Here is a 20,102-nt window from a genome sequence, read left to right as displayed (position 1 = left end):
GGTTCCTTCAGTCAGTCTTTTGTCACAGCAGTAGAAAAGACAGCTTCTTTTCTATTCCTTCTTCTGGCAGAATTCACCGTTATTCATCCGTTATCATCTACTCATCACATTACTCTTGAGATAAAATTCTGGGCCTTGGTTTCTAGGTTCTTCTCATTCAGCTCACAGACCTGCAGGGAGAGTCTTACAGTGTGAGGGATTCCCTGGGCTCTGGAATTTTAGGCTGCAGTGCCATCTTTGGGACATAGGTGTCCTAACTTGATGCACAATTGCAATATGGTGCTATGAATGGCAGTTGGTTAGCCAGCCAGCGATGCTGAGGACTGAGGTGCAGATGGGACCCCAGTAACTGCCTTGCTGCTCTGTTTTATTGAAGCATCCTTGCTGGCCTCATCTGCTTTGTATTTGTGCTGTAGCAAACATCAGAAGTGATTCCAAATTCACCATTCTTCATCAAGTGTTTCAGCAATAATTTTTACTTATTTTCCAATTTTTATTAGCATGTATTAATTGTATAAAATAATACATTGTGAAAACATTTTTATAAAATTCTTAATATATTTTGATTGCATTAATTTCCCCAATTATCCCTCTTTGTTCCCCTTCTTTTCTTCTACTGGTCACCTGTTTTCTTGCCATGTAGTCACCCTGATAGGTTACTTATATGGTAGAAAATATGCAAATTACTTTGAGTTTAGCTGATTTTCCTTAATATGATGAAAACAAGCTGTATCCATTTTTTTTCTGAATATGTCATAACTTTGTTCTTCGAGGCTAAATAATTTCCTGTTGAGTGTATACAAAAGCTTTTCCTTATCTACTCATGTATTGTTGGTCACATAAGTTGACTCCATGCTATAATCATTGTGGATACTGCTATAATAAACATGTGTGTACGTTTTGTGTTGGTTTTGACTCCTTTGGGTGAATATCAAGAGTAGTATAGCTGAATCCTATGGTTGGTCTATTCTTACCTATTTGGAGAATCTCTACACAGATGTTCATAGTAGCTACACTAATACAGATGTTTACCAAGGGCTCAAAAGGATTCCTTTCCAGCATTTGTTTTTTTTTTCAGCAGCTATACTTCAATTTCAGATCAATATAGATTAATTAGCATATCACCACAAATTCAGGCTTCTGAGGCTTTTAAAATCTATTTTATTTTTTAAGACAATGTCTCATGTAGTCCAGGCTGGCTTCAAATTGGCTGTTTGGTCAGGGGTGACCTTGAATTTCTGACCATCTTGCTTCTACCTTCTGAATAATGGGGTTCGAGATATGCACTAGGACAATTGGTTTCATGCAGTGCTGGGTTTTGAACCTGGGGCTTTTTTGAGCATGGTAGGCAAGCACTCTACCAACTTAGCTGCATCGCAAGCCTTTTTGTGGTCTAACCCATCATGTATTCATCAGTCTTACCAACCACTTCCGTTTCAGAGAATTTATCCCATTTGTATTTGAACCTTCTCTGTCTTTCTCCTGTTCTTTTTTTTTTTTTTTGAGATTGTACTCTATTTCATTTTATTTTATTTTTATCTTTATTAACTTGAGTATTTCTTATTTACATTTCGATTGTTATTCCCCTTCCCAGTTTCCAGGCCAACATCCCCCTAACTCCTTCCCCTCCCCTTCTATATGGGCTTCCCCTCCCCATCCTCCCCCCATTACCACCCTCCCCCCAAGAGTCACGTTCACTGGGGGTTCAGTCTTGTCAGGACCAAGGGCTTCCCCTTCCACTGGTGCTCTTACTAGGCTATTCATTGCTACCTATGAGGTCAGAGTCCAGGGTCAGTCCATGTATAGTCTTTAGGTAGTGGCTTAGTCCTGGAAGCTCTGGTTGCTTGGCATTGTTGTTCATATGGGGTCTCGATCCCCTTCAAGCTCTTCCAGTCCTTTCTCTGATTCCTTCAATGGGGGTCCCATTCTCAGTTCAGTGGATTGCTGCTGGCATTCGCTGTATTCTGGGTGTGTCTCTCAGGAGAGATCTACATCCAGTTTCTGTCAGCCTGCACTTCTTTGCTTCATCCATCTTATCTAGTTTGGTATATGTATGGGCCACATGTGGGGCAGGCTCTGAATGGGTGTTCCTTCAGTCTCTGTTCTAAACTTTGCCTCCCTATTCCCTACCAAGGGTATTCTTGTTCCCCTTTTAAACAAGGAGTGAAGCATTTGCATTTTGGTCATCCCTCTTGAGTTTCATGTGTTCTGTGCATCTAGGGTAATTCAAACATTTGGTCTAATAGCCACTTATCAATGAGTGCATACCATGTATGTCTTTCTGTGATTGGGTTAGCTCACTCAGGATGATATTTTCCAGTTCCAACCATTTGCCCACGAATTTCATAAACTCGTTGTTTTTGATAGCTGAGTAATATTCCATTGTGTAGATGTACCACATTTTCTGTATCCATTCCTCTGTTGAAGGGCATCTGGGTTCTTTCCATTTTCTGGCTATTATAAATAAGGCTGCGATGAACATAGTGGAGCACGTGTCTTTTTTATATGTTGGGGCATCTTTTGGGTATATGCCCAAGAGAGGTATAGCTGGATCCTCAGGCAGTTCAATGTCCAATTTTCTGAGGAACCTCCAGACTGATTTCCAGAATGGTTGTACCAGTCTGCAATCCCACCAACAATGGAGGAGTGTTCCTCTTTCTCCACATCCTCACTAGCATTTGCTGTCACCTGAGTTTTTGATCTTAGCCATTCTCACTGGTGTGAGGTGAAATCTCAGGGTTGTTTTGATTTGCATTTCCCTTATGACTAAAGATGTCGAGCATTTCTTTAGGTGTTTCTCAGCCATTCGGCATTCCTCAGCTGTGAATTCTTTGTTTAGCTCAGAACCCCATTTTTTAATAGGGTTATTTGTCTCCCTGCGGTCTAACTTCTTGAGTTCTTTGTATATTTTCGATATATACTCAATCTGTTGGTTGCCGTTTTGTCCTAACCACAGTGTCCTTTGCCTTCCAGAAGCTTTGCAGTTTTATGAGATCCCATCTGTCGATTCTTGATCTTAGAGCAGAAGCCATTGGTGTTTTGTTCTCTCCTGTTCTGTTTTACTGTCTTGAAATGCCTTTTCTATTCTTCCCTTGGCTGTTTGTTGCTCATTCCCATTGTGACTGAAAGCTTATGCATTAAAGGCTTAGTTTCTACTGTGGACTTTGAAAATCGGTCACTGAGGTTCTAATATATCAGTGTGCTTATCCTTGATGGGTATGGAGCTGAGTAGATGTTAGTGGAGCCCACTGGAGTGAGCCCTTCTCTAGGATATGCTTTGGAAGGACGTGTCCTGTCTATAGATAGACTCTTCCTTGTCTGCTTCCTGACTGCTGTGAGCTGAGCAGCTCTGGTGTGCCAACAATATGGCCGTCACCATGCTTTACTTACCAGGAACCATGTGACTACGAGTCAATCTTTCAATCTTTTAAGTTGCTTGTGACAGTTGTTATGTTGCTATGCTGAAAAAACTGACTAACTAACTGACTAACACACTTTCAACTGGGGTCAAAGGTCTTTCTTCCTGTCTTTCTCAGGTGCCCTCGTCTGATTCAAGCTCTTTATTTCCTCCTGAATCTGACTGTGAGGGCCTGATGTCTACCCTGATTTACTTTTCTGTCTTTAGCAGTTTATTTACAGGCAAATAAGAAAAACACCAACAAACAAAAAATAACCCCAGCCAACCAACAACACAGAACCCACATGACTGTGGGGATTTCTCCTGGTCACGGGGCTTCATATTGCATTTTTACTCTTCTTAATCTAAAATAGAAATTTTATTTTTCTAATTTATAAAAAGAAAATTATGAGATTTAATGAGGAAAAACTCTGAGAAACAGTTAGCATAGTATGAGCAGATTCTTGGTTTTGTTACTCTTTGCTTAACTTCCACCTAGTTTCGTGTTTTTCACACCCGGTGGCTCATACTCCCTGATACCAAAGTCCCCACCCAGGCAGTAACTCCCTCTTAAACTCATAATGAAGTTTTTCTAGTCAATATGTATTTGATGATCACATGCCTGCCCTGTGACCTTTGCCCTAACACATACACCATGACTCAACACAGACACACACTGCTTCCCAGTCAAACACACACTCAGCATCTAACACCTAGAAATCAGTCACCTGGGTACTCACAGGGAAGCCCAGCCTATGGACTTCTAACCAAAGTACAATTTTATTTTTTAAAAGACCTTTTATTTTAAAAAATATCTAGTTTTAAGATTACGTGTATGTCTGTGTGTCTGTGTGTGGACATATGCACATAAGTTCAGTGCCCTGAAGACTAGAAGAGAGCATCAGATCCCCTGGAGCTGAGGTTACAGGTGGTTGTTGACTGCTGGAGATGGGTCCTAGGAACTGAAGCTGTCTTCTCTATGAGAGCAACAGGCATTCTTAGCCATCTTTCCAGCCCACAGCAACTTTTACCCATTCCTTGGTTGAAGTTTTATGGCAGAAACACATACAGATAGTCTTCGCTTTTTATTCAGCTAGCTTTAGTCACATAATTTGTTGGCATTTCCATGTTACCTGTTATAATTTGGATATAAACTGTCCCCTGTGTGTTTGATATGTTTCAGATTTAGGAGAGAAACAGTGGCCTCATGTGTTTGAATAACTGGTCCCCAGCTGGCAGTACTCTTTGGGGATGTTGTGGACCCTTTAGGAGGGTACAGTCTAGGTGGAAGTGGTTTTCTGGGACATCGGGCAGAAGGGCTTGAGATATAGAGCCTGGCACCATTGTTTAGAACAATATATTCTTTGGTTGTTCTTACACAAATACAACGAATGTAGAGCATATCTACTTTCTATCATTCTGTCAGCCCCTTCCAGTTTTCTCCTGACATCCTCCTACCAATTTCATGTCTCTTCTTCCTCCTCCTTTTTTCATAACCTATGGAGCACAATTAGTGGTACCCATATATGCATGGGTGTAGGGCCATGCATCAGAGGATGGGTAACCTACCAGCAGCCGGAGAAAAATGGTTCTCTCCACCTCCTACAGCCTTTACCTGCTAGAAGCTCATCGATCAGGGTAGGGTCTGGACTACCTAATTCATGCTGCCCTGTTGAGTGTCCTGATCTTGAACAGGTCATTGAATTTTAATATGTTGGAGGAGTTCTACATCTCTGACTTGCTTTCTCTGTCATATTTACTTCTTCAAGTATACCCTAAACTCTGTTAAAAAGAAGTAGAAGTTATTTTTCATAACTTTATCTCCCGTATCCTTTTGGCAAAAAGTCAGTTTCTCCTGAAATGTAATCAACGTTATGAGCTGTGGATTTGTGTCTTCTTGCTAAGGGTGACTGATATACTCTTTGGGAGGATCATTCCATAGGGTTCCCTCTAGAGGCAGCACTGTTGAATTGCAGATACTTGCTTTTAAGGAGAGTTAGACTACGCTCTAAAATTAAGGACTGCATGCCGTGTACTAGACATATGACACTGGAGATACAGAAGACAAGTGAAGTATTGTCTTTGTTTTCTATGAGCACATAGCCTAATATGCATAAGAAAGGCAGTGTGTTCAGGAGAGCTGGCTAAGCAAGAAGACAGTGGAACGATGTTGCCATAATTACAACTAAAATGGCTGCCCATCTGATAATTTTATAATTTTTGTTTTGATTCAGACTTCAATTTTGTCTTTGTTTTTGGCTATATTCTTTAGTTCTGGCTCATATATTTTCTTTATACTTGTTAGGCAAAATTCTACATGTCATCACCATATTTTATCATGTTTAGAGAGCCTTTCTCAATTGACAAAATGAAATTATTTATTCTTTCCTAGTTTACTACAGAAATAATAGTGGTAATTTTGTTTCATTTTCAAAAGGGGATGTAAAGAGATGAACTTAACTGTAATTTCAATGTCTACAGCAGTTTCTGATGGATGATTCCTTTGATGTTAATCATTCAGAATTTAAGTTTATAAGTGAAGTCTTGTTCTGAATGGACAGTGAGGACAAGGAGAATCACTGCCTGCTGACACAATAGTGAATGAAGACTGTCAGGATGAGCATGTCTGTCTCCAGGCATGAAATGCTACCTCTGCCAAGAGTCCAGTGAAGCGCCTTCAATCTCAGCTCATGTGCTTTTACTAAAGAAATATATAAAACATCATCACATTTAGTACTTTGCTGCAATGAAAATATTTAGTCCCAAAGAGAAAAAATTTTGAAACAGAAGTTTTTGAATAAATTTATAAACATGGTCATACTCTAAGTGATTTCCTTTCTCTATACCCAAGACCTTTCCAAGAGAGTCTGTTTATTCATTAATAATTATGTCATCTCAAGAAATTTCGCATGCCAGTCAAATATATGCTATTATGCTTACTTGTCAAAATTTTATTGCCTGGGTTTCCACATTTCTTTTTCAAGCCTTTAATGTAAATGTCATTTCAAGTTTACTTCCTAACCAAAGTGTACAACTTTTGATTTTTCCCTTTTTTGTCTGCGAAGATCTTCAAAAATATGCCAATTTCAGAAACTTGAGTGGTGTGTGAGAGGTCTTGACCACAGCGGTATATTAAAAGGTTTCTTGCTGACTGTTAGTGCAGAAAGAGAAAGTGAGATGCTGTTGACCTTGAATCCACAGGCAGTGTGCAGTGGAGGAAGGACCCAGCACGGCATGAATTGGAAGCACAGTGATGGTGGGAGAGAAGAAAACATTCATAGAGACATTTCCTTCTCGCCTCACGATTGGCTCTATTTTATACTTTATTTCTTAAATCTAATAGTTGAATGAAAAAGGAATTACGAAGAAGAGCACCATTGTTTCTAGGCATGGCAGAGGAGAGGGTTTATTGTAGATAAAGAGGGAGAGCCCAGCCAGAGACATGACCAGTGACCTCTGAGAGAGATCAGAATGGACGTGACCAGCTGACATGCTGGCAGTCGGGGGTGGGGTGGTTGGGGAGCCAGGATACCAAGAGGCCAAAATTGCAAAAGGAGTGAAAAGGACCAGCATAGCAAAAATGGTTGGTTATATAGGGAAGAACAGCCATGGAAGGGCAGTCCTGCCCTGGTCTGTAGGTTCAGGGTAGGGTACAGAGTATGCCTACCCTGTAACAGGTAAGGGCTGAGGGATGCTGTGAGAACTTGGCACCTGCTTTGTTAGGTTTGAGACCTAACAGTAGCATTTTGAGTTTTGACTGACTGGTGTTTTTGATTTATAGAACCATTGGCTCAGTGGATCAGAAACCTTAAGAGAGAAAAGTCCATGTCAGGATAGGCCTCAAAACGGAGTACCTAGGAGCCACTCTGTGGTCAGCTAATGTCAGGTATTGTCCCTAAGATGACTACAGAAACGAAGCTGCTGGACTCGTCCAGGGAATCTCACCAAATTATGAAGAAGAGGAGTGTAGCTGAATCTATGATGGGAATAACTCAAGATGTCTATCAGAGTGTGAGGTATTTGAAAACTATTACAAAATAGCTCGGGTGCATGACTACCTGTGATAGGCAAAAGTCTTCAACTGCCACAGCTATTCTTCACTTACACTTCATGAAGTCAGCTTTTTAAGAGACCTCTTTTCTGTTCTAATTCACAAACAGCACAGTTCACACAATAGGTGAAATTGGATTTTCTTCGTTTTTTTTAAGGGTAACTTTCAGGAGCTGGTTCTTTCCTTCCACCATGTGGGTTCTGCAGATCAGACTCAGGTCATCAGGTTTGTTGTCAAACACTTTCACACCCTGAGTCATCTCACCAGCTCCCAGGCAGTCTCTATTCTGATGCAGTTATAGTATCAGAACACTGGCAAGAGGGCTTGAACAAGGGGTTCAAGGTTTTGCCCAAAAATAAAAAGCTATGCTTACTTTATTTCTCTATTTCTTTTCTATACAAAATTGAATGAAAGCTCATGGTGGATGCTTCAGTGTGAAAGCTTTTAGATAATTGAACAGAAAAAAAAAAGAAAGAAAAGAAGAAAAAAGAAAAAGAAAAGCAAGAACTTTAAGAACTTCTCCCACTGTTTCCTTTTAAAAGGAATCAGCCCTGAAAAGATTTTTATTTCATTTACATTGTTTTTCCAGTCATATTAGAGTTTGTACTGCACAGTTTACATATTTTACAGAATTAGATAGTTTCTGTTTCCCGAGCCAGATGTATGCCTGCTGAAAACAGGAAGTCTGTGTCACTGTTTGCATTTCGCACACTCAGCATCACACGCAGTATCAGAAAGAGAAGCACAGCTCTGTAACGGCCTTGAGCTGTTCCCTAACTGTTCTTGGATGCATGCAAAGTCATACCTCCATGTTTTCTTTTTACATCTAGAAATGAGCGCAAAGCTTGAGGCAGGCACATCTGGTCTCTTCCCTTGCATATTCATAAGGTTAGCACCAATGCTCAAAACCTGGTAGTTTCCAAGTAAATGTTGCTTAAAAATATAATAATTGTGTATGTATATCAGGAAAACTTCTGGTGGCCAAGTGAAACCTCCATGACTCAGGCCAAAGAAACTGATTAAACAATATGTCATATTTTTGACATAATTAGCAAAAGGAAAAAAATCCTTGTAATAGGGAAAATACTAATACATCTTCCAAGATCAGTTTCTTTTTGTGATTTTAAGTTAATATAAATCAATAAAATATAACTATATGTATTTATAGATATATGTATGTATATATCCTTTGGAGGAAGGATTTCTAGTTAACAAACTTCTCTTTCTCTCTCTTCCTCTCTCCCTTTCTTCCTCTTTCTCTTCCTCTCTCCTTTTCTTCAACCCTTTCTTCCTCTTCCTCCCTCTCTCTCTCTCTCTCTCTCTCTCTCTCTCTCCCCCCCCTCTCTCTCAGGTTTATGTGTTTGAGTGTTTGACTGCATGTATGTATGTGTTTCATGTTCATGCTTAGTGCCCAATGCGGCTAGAAGAGGGCATCAGATCCCCTAGAATGGAGTTAAACATGACCGTGAGCCACAGTGTGGATGCCAGGAAGTGAACCTGGGTCCAGTGCAAGAGTGGTAAGTACTCTTGACACTCAGCTGTCTCTCTAGCCTCCAACCTTTTCTCATATAAGGCATGCTTAGTGTTACAATAATGCTTAATGTTGCGTGTCTTGCAAAACTCTTTGAAAACACAATTCCTATGATCTTACAAATGTGTCACCTTCCTTTCAGAAATTTGCATTTCACTTGTTTCAGTTAATTTTTCTCTGGTGCTGAGGACTGAGCATAGGACTTCATGCATTCTGGACAAACGCTACCATTGAGCTGCACTTGCAGTCTTGAAGTAACTGACTTTTCTTTTCTTTTCTTTCTTTCTTTCTTTCTTTCTTTCTTTCTTTCTTTCTTTCTTTCTTTCTTTCTTTTTTTTTGAGACAGGGTTTCACTATGTAGCTCTGGCCTGAATTAAAAACTGATCAAAATATTTCTCTAAAGAAAAATATGGATAGAAGATGCAGATGAAAGTTCATTTGCAACTTCTGTGCACACCATCTTTCCTGGGTTGTTGATTCAGCCCCGGGACTTTCAGGATTGGAATCATGACTGATGCGCTATGGTGTATTTTTTGGCCCGTTATTGAGAAACAGAAAGAACTGGAAGGAGGCTTATCTAAAATGCAGAGTCATTTTTATCCTCCCAAAGCTGTCATCAAAGAGCCCCGCTGAATTTAGAACGTGTTAACGTTTGCTGAGTGTTAAAGAGTTGACTCCAGCACCTTATATGCCTTTGATGGGATGTTGGTGGGCTTTGGAACACAAAGTCTCCATGGAGGGCTTACTGTCGGGAGTAGTGTATGTTGCTGTATCTGGTTACTCGGTGTTGAGACGTCATTGGGGAGGTAGAGCGTGTGGTTTGGCTTATGTGAATGTCTGGGCTCATCATTTGTGTCACTTGAATTTCTGGCCCTACCAAAATACCACCACTCATCACTGGTCCTATACATGTATCACCTATGTTACCGTTGCCCATGTCAGGCACACCAGGGCTAGCCACCACTCTCTCAGCGTAGTATACATTGTGTGTGTTGGCTATCTCGGCAGGCACACAGATGTTCCCTTGAACATCATAGACAGGTGCCATCACGGTTTCGGTCACGACTACATTGGGTGGAAGCTGAGAGTCAAAGACAATCGTCGTGGGTTGTACACATGGGTCAGTGGCAGTGTAAGTTTCAGTCACTATGATGTCCCCATGAATCATGGGTTCAGAGGCTGCTGCCATTTCTGCTTGGAATTCAGCCTCCGAGAGAGTCATTCCTGAAGATTCATTGACAAAGTAATTAGGCCCCAGCAGAGGGAGGTCAGTGCTTATTGGTATACAGGCCTGGTGTGAGGGGAATGGTTCAATCTCTGTGTCCAAGCAGATTTCAGCTAGAGTCCTGAACTTTGGATCTAAAGTCTCCATGTAGCTCTCATCTAAGTCATCCACAATCCAACTGCAGCAGCCAATGGAGCCCACGGGTGAGCCAGTTCCTTCATGGTCATAAATGAGCAGGCAATCATTGGCTGGACGGCCTTCATCTTCATCTGCATACGCATACGCTTTCTAAGATGGGAGGAAAGACAGGAAATTAAGGTCTCTTTTTCTTTACATCAACCAGTGAGGAGTATTAGCAATGCTTTAGAGACTTCCGACCTAAAGATTTTGTGGACTACATTAAGAAATAAAATAACACTTTGATGTATTACTAAATTATTGTGTTTTTAAAGAGAGATCATTGTGTGAGTTAATGGGGTATAGAACTTCAGAAATGCATGTGAGTTTCCCTAATTTTAAAAGTAATAAATGACAGCATATATTTCGTTGTGTTTTGAATCAGATAATATTCAATTTTTTTGATTTATGATTTTTTTTGTTTCTGAGGTCACCTAGAAATAAAATGTGTTTAGTAATGTTCAAATTATTCATTTCAAAAGAGTTTTTTACACTTATGCATTTATTTGTTTGCACGTATGTGGATATGTTTGCATGCTGTCATATGGGGGTCAGATGACAACTTTCAGGTCAGCTCTTTCCTACTAAGAAGCAGATCCTGGGGATAGAACTCAGGCTGTTGGGCTTGGCATAAAACACTAAACATGCTTCTTGCTAGTGTCCAAATGTTTCTGTAATGAGATACATTGGACCAATCTGGAACAAAAGCATATGTAAAGATAGAAATTTCTGACAGTTGGAGACTTTCCTCAGAATGTCCTTGAAGATCTGTGTGGCTTTAGCTATTCAAAGATGATGACAGGAATAAGTTTAAAGATGTAAGGGTCTGAGAGATGAGTCCCTGTGATGTTTTACAAATTATTATTGTGGAGACAGCCTCACTGTGGAGCTCAGACTGGCTTCAAGTCTACACTTCTTCTGCCTGGTTTCCAAAGGTGGGGTTATAGGCACGTATCATCATGCCTTGCTTCAAATTACTTTTCAAAAAGGACTTTTAAGACTAGACTATTTTTTTTGTTAAGATTTATTTATTTTATTTATATGACTACTCTGTAGCTGTCTTCAGACACACCAGAAGAGGGCATCAGGTCTCATTACAGACGGTTGTGAGCCACCACGTGGTTGCTGGGAATTGAACTCAGGACCTCTGGAAGAGCAGTCAGTGCTCTTAACTACTAAGCTGTTTCTCCAGCCAAAGTCTAAACTCTTAGCAGGAGCCCAGTGGATAAAGGAGAGCAGCAGAAAGTGAGCCTCTTTGTTTAGACCAGCAGCTGGAAGCACACCCAGCCAGCTTCCCCTTCCTGTTTTGGTCCATGCAGGGTTCCACACATGCTTTACAATCTCAGCCTCAGCATATTTTCTCTTTAAAATTTATTTTTATCATTCAATATATTCATATATGCGTATAATATGTTTTGATCAACTCCCACTCATTCCCTCCTCCCCAATCCCCTCTCCTTTCTCCTTTTTCACTGTTCTCTCTCAGCTTCCTGTGTCCACTGCATCCACTCAGTGCTCCCTGCATGTGCATGGCTGTAGGACCAGCTACTGGACCGAGCATAGTCTCTCAGGGGCTAACAACTCCCTCTTCAGGGACCATCAGTTGTCAATAGCTCTTCAGCTAAGGGTGAGATTTCATGACTCTCCGTCACATCCATGATGCTTTTATTTTTGTTTATTTTTGGCTTAATGTTATTTTTGAGGGAAGGTCTTGTTATTTAATTTGGGCTGGCTTCATTTTTTTTTTTTACATGTGTGGGATTACAAATGTGTGCCACCATGCATGGCTTTCCATGGGATCCTAGGGGTCTGCAGGGCGTCATTTGATACAGCCTGGCCTTTCTACATTATAAAATAACTAAAGAAAGGGAGGTAGAAAGGGAGGGAGGGGGAAGGGTAAAGAGAGAGAGAGAGAGAGAGAGAGAGAGAGAGAGAGAGAGAGAGCTAGTTACAAGCTCAAGTCCCAAAGAGTTGAAGAATAAAGTCTGAAAGTGAATCCCATTGTTCATCCTGTGTTGTTCTGCTTTCCATGTGCTCTGTTGTCTGCATTCTCCTACTGGAAATGAGTGAGTGTGTATCAGGAAGTCAAGACCAAATCATGGTGGCATTCATGGTCTGAATGGTACTCCCTCAGATTCTTGCATGGAACACTAGGTAGTGGTAGGAGCGGAAGGTCTTTAGTATATAGTATATATATTATAGTATATTTAGGATATAGTTATAATTCTCAGAATGATTTAAAAATTAATTAGTATTGACCCATTATTAAATAATTATTAATTATTAATCATTAATTTTTGCATTAATATTCTAACTGCAATCTTTTGATTATTTTTGATAATTTCATACATACTATTGTGATTATGTTGGTTTCCCTCCATTACTCTCTCTAATCTCACACACTGCGTCTGAACCCCCGTTTCTTCCTTTCTAGTCTCCTTGCTGCTTTCGTGACTTTAGAAGTATTTTTTTTTAATGTACTAAGTTGGGGTTGAGTCTAAGCACAGGTAAGGGGGAAATTGCTGGTCCATGAGCTGCTCCCTACTAAGTACATAACTGAAGAAAATGTCTACTTCCACCTCGGCTATTAACCATTAACTGTCACATAGGGTGTGGTCTCGTGGGCCTCCCTGTCCATGGTGAAATGTTGAACAGAGTGGTCTAGTGTGGCCATAGAATGCTCAAACTCGTTTTCCCCAAAGAGCAATGTTGAAATTTATGTATTAGAATTTGAGGAATAAGTCCAATGGAGATAGAGAAAAATGTATTGCTGATTAAACAAAATAAATTTTTCCAATATGAGGAATTATTTACTCATTTAAAAATTGTCTTAGTTGTATGTCTATGAGTATTTTTGCCTTATGTGTATTTGTGCACCATGTGTATGCATGGTGCTAGAAGATGGTGTTGGATCCCCTGAAACTGGGGTTATTGGTGGTTATGAGTCACCATGTGAGTGCTGGGAATTGAACCCAGATCCTCCTGAAGAGCATCCAGGACTCTTAATTTCTAATATATCCTTCTAGTCTGAACTTATTTACTATTTATGGCACTCTATTAAACAAACACAGTATATTGGAACGTTTCTTTGGCATGCTAACAGAACCGTGACACTTTTTCCTCGGGACACAAAAGGATGGGCACTAGACTGAGAAGAGGGTACCTAGAGCCTAGGTTCTTACCTGTCAGCTTTCATCTATCACCAAATTGTGAAAATGCATGGCTCACCTTTAAAGCATTTGTTCCCATACCCATGTCATAATATTACTACTAATAATAATGATAATAACTTATCACCATCACCACCTTCCTCTTCTTCCTCCTCCTCCTCCTCCTCCTCCTCCTCCTCCTCCTCCTCCTCCTCCTCCTCCTCCTCCTCCTCCTCCTCCTCCTTCTTCTTCTTCTTCTTCTTCTTCTTCTTCTCTTCAGAGACACATTCTCATGCATCCATCCCATCCATCCATCATAGCTCCAAGTCATCCCAGGATGGTTACGTAGCTGAGAATGACCTCAAACTTCTGATCCTCCTGCCCTCACCTCCCAAATGTAGGGATTATGGGATTACAGGAGTGTGCCACCAAGTCTGGTTTATGATGGGGATTGAACCCAGGGCCTTGTGTATGCTAGGCCAGTACTTTACCAACCGAGCCACATCATTGTCCTGCCCTGACTTTTATGTTTTCTCTTTTCATTGGATCTATCTGGAGAACAAGAAGGGCGTCCTAGGGCATGAATGAAGTTTTGATTCTTTGTCAGCATCTGTTTGCTCTGTTGTTACTATGGGAATCAAAGGGAAAAATTAGAAGAAAGCAGAAGGGAAGATGTTAAGAAAAGGGAAGGAGGGGATGATGGGAGATGTTGGTCTTTTCATAGTAGTGAAATGTGAAACACTGCTATAAATTGGCTTTATGTCTTTTAAGAACTGGGAAATCATAAATTTTTTTATGTGAGATTGGGATAGGGTTAAAAGCAACCAAATATATTTCCACTCCTACAGTTATTCTTCCCAAGTCTCTGTGGATAAGCTGGAAGAGTCTTACCTCAGAGAAGTAGCTGTCCAGGAAGGCCATGTTCATGCCGGTGTCTTGGTATTCCCGAAGAGTCCCTATAGTTGAACTCCTCTTTCTCAGGGTCCCTGTTGCTCCTCCAGCTGCTATGCCTGCAGCTGTCCCAACACCTGTATTGAGCTCCACTCCTGACACACCCCCTTCCACTGTTCCTCCACCAGCATAAGTGTTGGTGTAGATTTCTGGAAAGACAGGGTGTTTTCATGACAAGGCTCAAGTTACCTGGCTGATGCACACAGAACACTGTCAGTCCCTCCTCCACCATCAACACAACACAGACATGGTTTTAGAAAGTTGGGCAAGGAGCCACTCTGATCATAAATGGAGTTTTCTGACTTGACAAATGTTAAGTGTTACAGAGGGAGACAGCTATGGGACATGGCTCATTCTCATGCACACAGCCTTTGCCTGGATATTTAAAGATACAGAAGTAGAGGTAGACACTACCTCAGTAATCTCTATGCCCTAGACCTCTTAATGGGGTGCAACCTACCCCTCCCAGACCCCCCAAGCAAAGACCAGGCTGCTTCCTGCAGCCAAATCTCCAGTCCTCATTTGCACATGTGCTGGAGAGCTGGCTCACTTGGGAAGCACGCATACTCTGTATGGAAAGTACTAGGCATTGGGTACTAAGGAATCAGCACTGGAAATGCTCATATCTGCTCTAGAACTGGACAACCTCTGCTTGAATCAGTCATCCCCAATTGCAAGGTGCTTTTGCATTTTCTGTGCTGGGTAGGACTGGTTAAGTTAGCAGAGTGTATGACACTGGTATGGGAAAAGTAGGTGTGAATTTGGAGTGTTCAAAAAGCATATTTACTGTTTTTCTTTTCTTCCCACCCACCTACCCATCCATCCATCCATCCATCCATCCATCCATCCATCCATCCATCCATCCATCCTATTGAACACCTGTAAGGTTATATATTTTATATAACATATGACATTAGAAAAATCTTTGTGTCAATGCTGTGTAAAGGCATTTTTTAAAAAAAATCACATTATATAGAATTATAATTACAACATCAATTACATAAGTGCCATGTAGCTTTCCTTTCAAGAAGAAGGGCTACATCCAGGGAGGTGGAACTTTCTAGGAACTTCTTACTAATAAGGGGCAGAGCTAGAAACAAAACTCAATGATGGTTTCAGGATGTGCCTGTCAAATTGCTGTACTATACTTTGCTTGGCTGTAACTTCAGATAGAAAAATTGAGTGGCCACCTCAGGTGTGTCACAGTCTGAATGCACTCTCATGCAATGACATTCACACATACGCTAATTTAACTTGAGACTGTTTGATAGAAAATACTTTTGTAAACCTTAGAAAGGGAAACAGAATTGGTTGTCAACTGACCAGAGGAATCAATGCGATCTTGGGTGTTAGAGGCTGTCATGGGCACACATATATTTGATACATCCTGAAAGAAAAAAAGATTTTAAAATAAATGTTTCGCAGTCTTCCCTTGAAAGCTGAGACCTATTTACTTTGCCTTGCGTGCAATTGTCAAGGCTGGCTGAATTCCCACGGAAACCACCCACTTCCGTGCAGAGTGGTGGTCCACTCACCCTGTCTTCCGGATGAGCCCCCTCGATTCTCCAGGGCTGCATCACTCCTTCGCCTCCCTCAGGCACAGGGGCAAACCTTGTCCCCAGGCCTTCTGGCTGTCTCCTCTTGCAGCAGCACATGAGCAGTAAAAGGGGTGACACTGGCCAAGAAAGTGACGAGAGTTAATCTCAACTGCCCAGGTTAAAAAGTCACGCTTTTTGAGGTACCATAATTGGAACCAAAGGGACAAACACAAGGACAAACATGTATCAGGTGCCTCCTCTCCAGAGAATGAAGCATCAAATGTGACCATCCATCTTTATAAATACAAACACCAAATCACAAGGGACTGGAGAGCCGGAAGCAGAGGGATGTGAGGCTCTGTAATCCAGACTCTCTTCTAACTGATTTGAAAGGAAAGCTCCTGTCCTGGCTGGTTCTGTGTGTCGACTTGTCACAAGCTAGGGTCATCAGAGAGAAAGGAGCCACAGTTGAAAAAAAATGCCTCCATGATACCCAGCTACAAGACATTTTGTCAACTAGTGATCATCGGGGGAAGGCCCATATTTTGGCTGCTACCATCCCTGGGCTGTTTGGTCTCAGTTCTGTAGGAAGGCAGGCTGAGCAAGCTAGGGAAAACAAGGCAGTAAGCAACTCCCCTCCATGGCTTCTGCATCAGCTTCTGCCCCCAGGTTCCTGCCCTGTTTGAGTTCCTGACCTGACTTCCTTTGGGGATGAACAGCAATGTGGAAGTGAAAGCAAATGAACACTTTCCATTCCAGCCTGTGTTTGGTCCTGGGGTTTCCTTGTAGCAATAGAAACCCTAACCAAGTTAGCTCCATTCTCCCTGGATTCCAGGACTTCTAAGTCAGCTGACTACATATTCAGGATTCTAACTCATTTCTCTGACTCCAACTCTTCCGTCTACATGCATAAAAATGTGCATATGTCTATGGATAATATGCAACTCCTGACCGGCGTACACACAGTAGCTCCTCCACTTTTGATGGTTCCCCATGTAACATCCGAACTTTAGAAGACTGAAGGAAAGATGTATAGACAACAGAAACTGCATTTTGAAATTTGAATTTTGACCTTTCCCCAGGACAGGTAGCCTGATGCAAATGTTGTTGACATGGTGTTTTAAAGCCTAGATGGGGAGGACCTCCCGTGCTAGTGCTTAGGTCCTGTCCGACATGAATCATTGTAAAGACGTCTCAACAATTCTTATGTGACTTAAAAGTTATTTATCATGACTGCTAACATGCCATAGGTCAGATTCTGGGACATTTCCAGAGACATTTTGGGAATCATTCATGATTTTTGTATAACCTTGCAAATTCATTTTAGGAAACTCTGTCCAAACAACAGTCACTATTTTCTTGTATCTCAAAATGACAGTGTTTTAACGGTACAGTTTAATCATTTCGATTAAGAACCCAGTGTTGGATTCCCCATGAAGTCTAAATACTTTAGGGGCAATCTAAAATACATAATTGGACTCTGTTTAGAAAACCCGTATGTTTGAAAATAAAGCACAGGGAGGGCAGGCCTCCTTCTGAGAATTTTGCTTAGGGCTTTTACATTCCTAGGACCAGGGTTTTAGGGTAGAGGTCTGGGGCTTCTTGAAACTACTCTCGATGAATCCTGCTCTATCAGAGGGAGCAGCTCACCCAAGAGCCCAGTCATCATTGATCCCTCATTGCCTGGAGCCAAAGCTCAGAACACTTACTGCTCCAGGCAGAGTACCCAAGTGCCTCCACACTGACCCTTTATTACCTGCTTCTACTTCTCAACTTCTACTTCCTCCATGTGCTCAGCCCTTCAGTCTCTCCCCAGCCTGTGTGTTATTCTGTTGATGCTCAAGGCTGTGCCCAGGGGCCTCACTGACTAGTGGTTTGCAATATCCCACCTAGCTATTGCTTGGGGCTTCCTCTTTGCCCTAGATTGTCTTTTAGATCACCATTGTAAGTTGAGAAAAATCCTCAACTTTCAGGGCCCTGTTTAAATCCGTGTCTGTAAACAATTCCACAACTTACTTCCTTTGAGTTTTTTGTTCTTGCCTTCTCTACTTTGACTCATTTTTTTATAAAGTTTCTATTATAGGATCTATTTTATACGTGTCTTTGTTATACTTAATGGTTTGCACATGTTTCTCATCTTTAGGACGATCACAAACCTTTGATCTTTGTGGCTAGCATTATCAAAAAGGTGTGAGCCCTTGTCAGCCCCAAGATAGCTACAGATGCCAGAAAGAAATGGCCACGTGAATTTAGCGATCCTGGTGAGTCTAAGAAGAGACTCTATGTAGGCACTACTTACAGAACAGCAGCAAGAGACCCAAAATAATCATGCCAATCCCCGCTGGGCCAAGTCCGACGTTTGACTGCCTAAGTCCATCATCAGTGACCGTCCCCATGTCATCGGTCACCCAGATGGTGTCCCCAGTGTAGATGCCTGTGGTGCTGGAGTGCAAGCACACATGGTAGTCGTCACACAAGCAGGCGTCTAACAGTACAGTCTGTGGCAATTCACATGCTCTGTTGTGACTGTCCTTCACGAGGATGGGGATTTGGTAGGGTCCTGGAGACAAGGTCTGCTCAGTCATAAGGATTGCAGAAGTTCCTGGGAAACAAGAAGATAGAGGGAGCAGGTGAAAATTCCCCTGGAAGTAAGTCTTCCTGGTGCCCTAGGCAGCAGACTCAGCTCCTCTAAGTTCTGTGTCTTTAAGACCAGAGTTGGAGACTCTGCACATGGAGGGGGCTGGACTCCATACTTGCCTCCCTTTCTATCAGTTACCCCTGTCATCAACTGTAGCATGTACTGCCACATTCAAGAGTACCACATCTTAGTGATGTGTCCCATGCTTTGCTCATCTCTTTCTGCAATATTTGAAATTTTGGATTTAAGTTTTTACCCTTATGAATAAGAATGTTCGAATAGCTCATCATAGAAGCAATTTCGTTGGTGGGAAGAAAGTGAGGGGATATCTTTAAGATAGGGGGATGTGAGATACGTCTGTGTATTTGCCTAGAATTATTTAAAGTGGGGAAGTCTGACTTTTGGTGTTAGTCAAATGACCTGTTTATTTCAAGGGTGTAAACCGTCCATGTGTATAAAATGATTAGTTAACTGGTATTTGTTGGTATCAGGAATTGCTTTTAGCAGTGACACCAGTTGGTCACTGTTGCCATGGCAACAGCCATACATTCCCAGAAGACATTTTGGTTCAATTTACACCTCCACCTGGGAACCTTTACCTCACATTCCAAAGAAAAGGCAAATTCCGTGCCCCCTACGCCTCTTTTTCTTTTCTTTCTCTCGCCTCTTCCCTTTGACTCCTCCACCATTAAAATCTCACCACGTGGAACCCTGTTGGTATTGGTTTGGTGTGTTCTTTCCCCAGGGGTGCGTCCGATAATTCTGATATTATTAACAACTGATATCTGATATTAACATCTGAGATTAAATAGCAGCAGTATTTACACACTATAGTTTTCGTCTTTTTTCTTCAGACTGATTTCTAACCCCTCCCCCTCAATGTCTAGTACACCTGAAAGTTTATATATATAATTTTTTGAGACAGGGTTTTGCTTTGTAGCCCTGGCTGTTCTGAAACTCAACTCTGTAGACCAGGCTGATGGGTGAACCACAGAGGGTTCACCCACCTGCCTCTGCTTCCCAAGTGTCCCACGTGCTGGGCTCAAAGCTGTGTGCTACTGCTGCCTGGCTTTTAATTTAAATTTTTGTTTAATGTAACTATGTCACAGAAAGAGACATAAAATTGTGTTTGACTACTGGACTATATTTGGTCATTGCTTTGCTTCTGGCCTTTGAATGTGAGCACCTTTCCAGTCTGCTTACCATTGATGGACCTGATATCCCATATGTCAGCTGTGTCTGGCGACTCGTCAACCACACAAAAGGTAAAGGGAGCCCCGAAAGAATGGTCGTTGACGTAGATCCTGACAGACGAAGCATGGGTGCAGACACTTCTACTTTCGGCATAAATGACGGGACAGTAATCATTGGCATCAGGAACCTCAATGCATATGGTTCCCGTAGCTGTTCTCCCAGAGCCATCTGAAAAGGAGAGCATCATGGGT

General features: G+C 41.6%; 1 protein-coding gene across 2 annotated transcripts in view; it reads right to left on the bottom strand.

The window, feature by feature from the left end:
• Positions 1–7,980: 7,980 nt before the first annotated feature.
• The window catches only part of Dsg4 (desmoglein 4), a 37,048-nt gene continuing 24,926 nt past the window's right edge, over positions 7,981–20,102 (bottom strand). The window contains 7 exon segments of one of the 2 annotated variants that reach the window (NM_199490.3): positions 7,981–9,276; positions 9,313–10,492; positions 14,422–14,630; positions 15,805–15,868; positions 16,017–16,156; positions 18,319–18,621; positions 19,861–20,079. In NM_199490.3, the coding sequence (NP_955784.1) occupies positions 9,722–10,492; positions 14,422–14,630; positions 15,805–15,868; positions 16,017–16,156; positions 18,319–18,621; positions 19,861–20,079 (1,706 nt within the window). In that variant the 3' untranslated portion in view covers positions 7,981–9,276; positions 9,313–9,721. 2 annotated transcript variants of the gene reach the window in all.

Source organism: Rattus norvegicus, chromosome 18 (assembly GCF_021556685.1).
Source record: "Rattus norvegicus strain SHRSP/BbbUtx chromosome 18, alternate assembly SHRSP_T2T, whole genome shotgun sequence".
Classification (NCBI taxonomy): Eukaryota; Metazoa; Chordata; class Mammalia; order Rodentia; family Muridae; genus Rattus; species Rattus norvegicus.
Note: the sequence above shows the minus strand (reverse complement) of the source record. Positions and strands in the feature narration are given on the sequence as shown.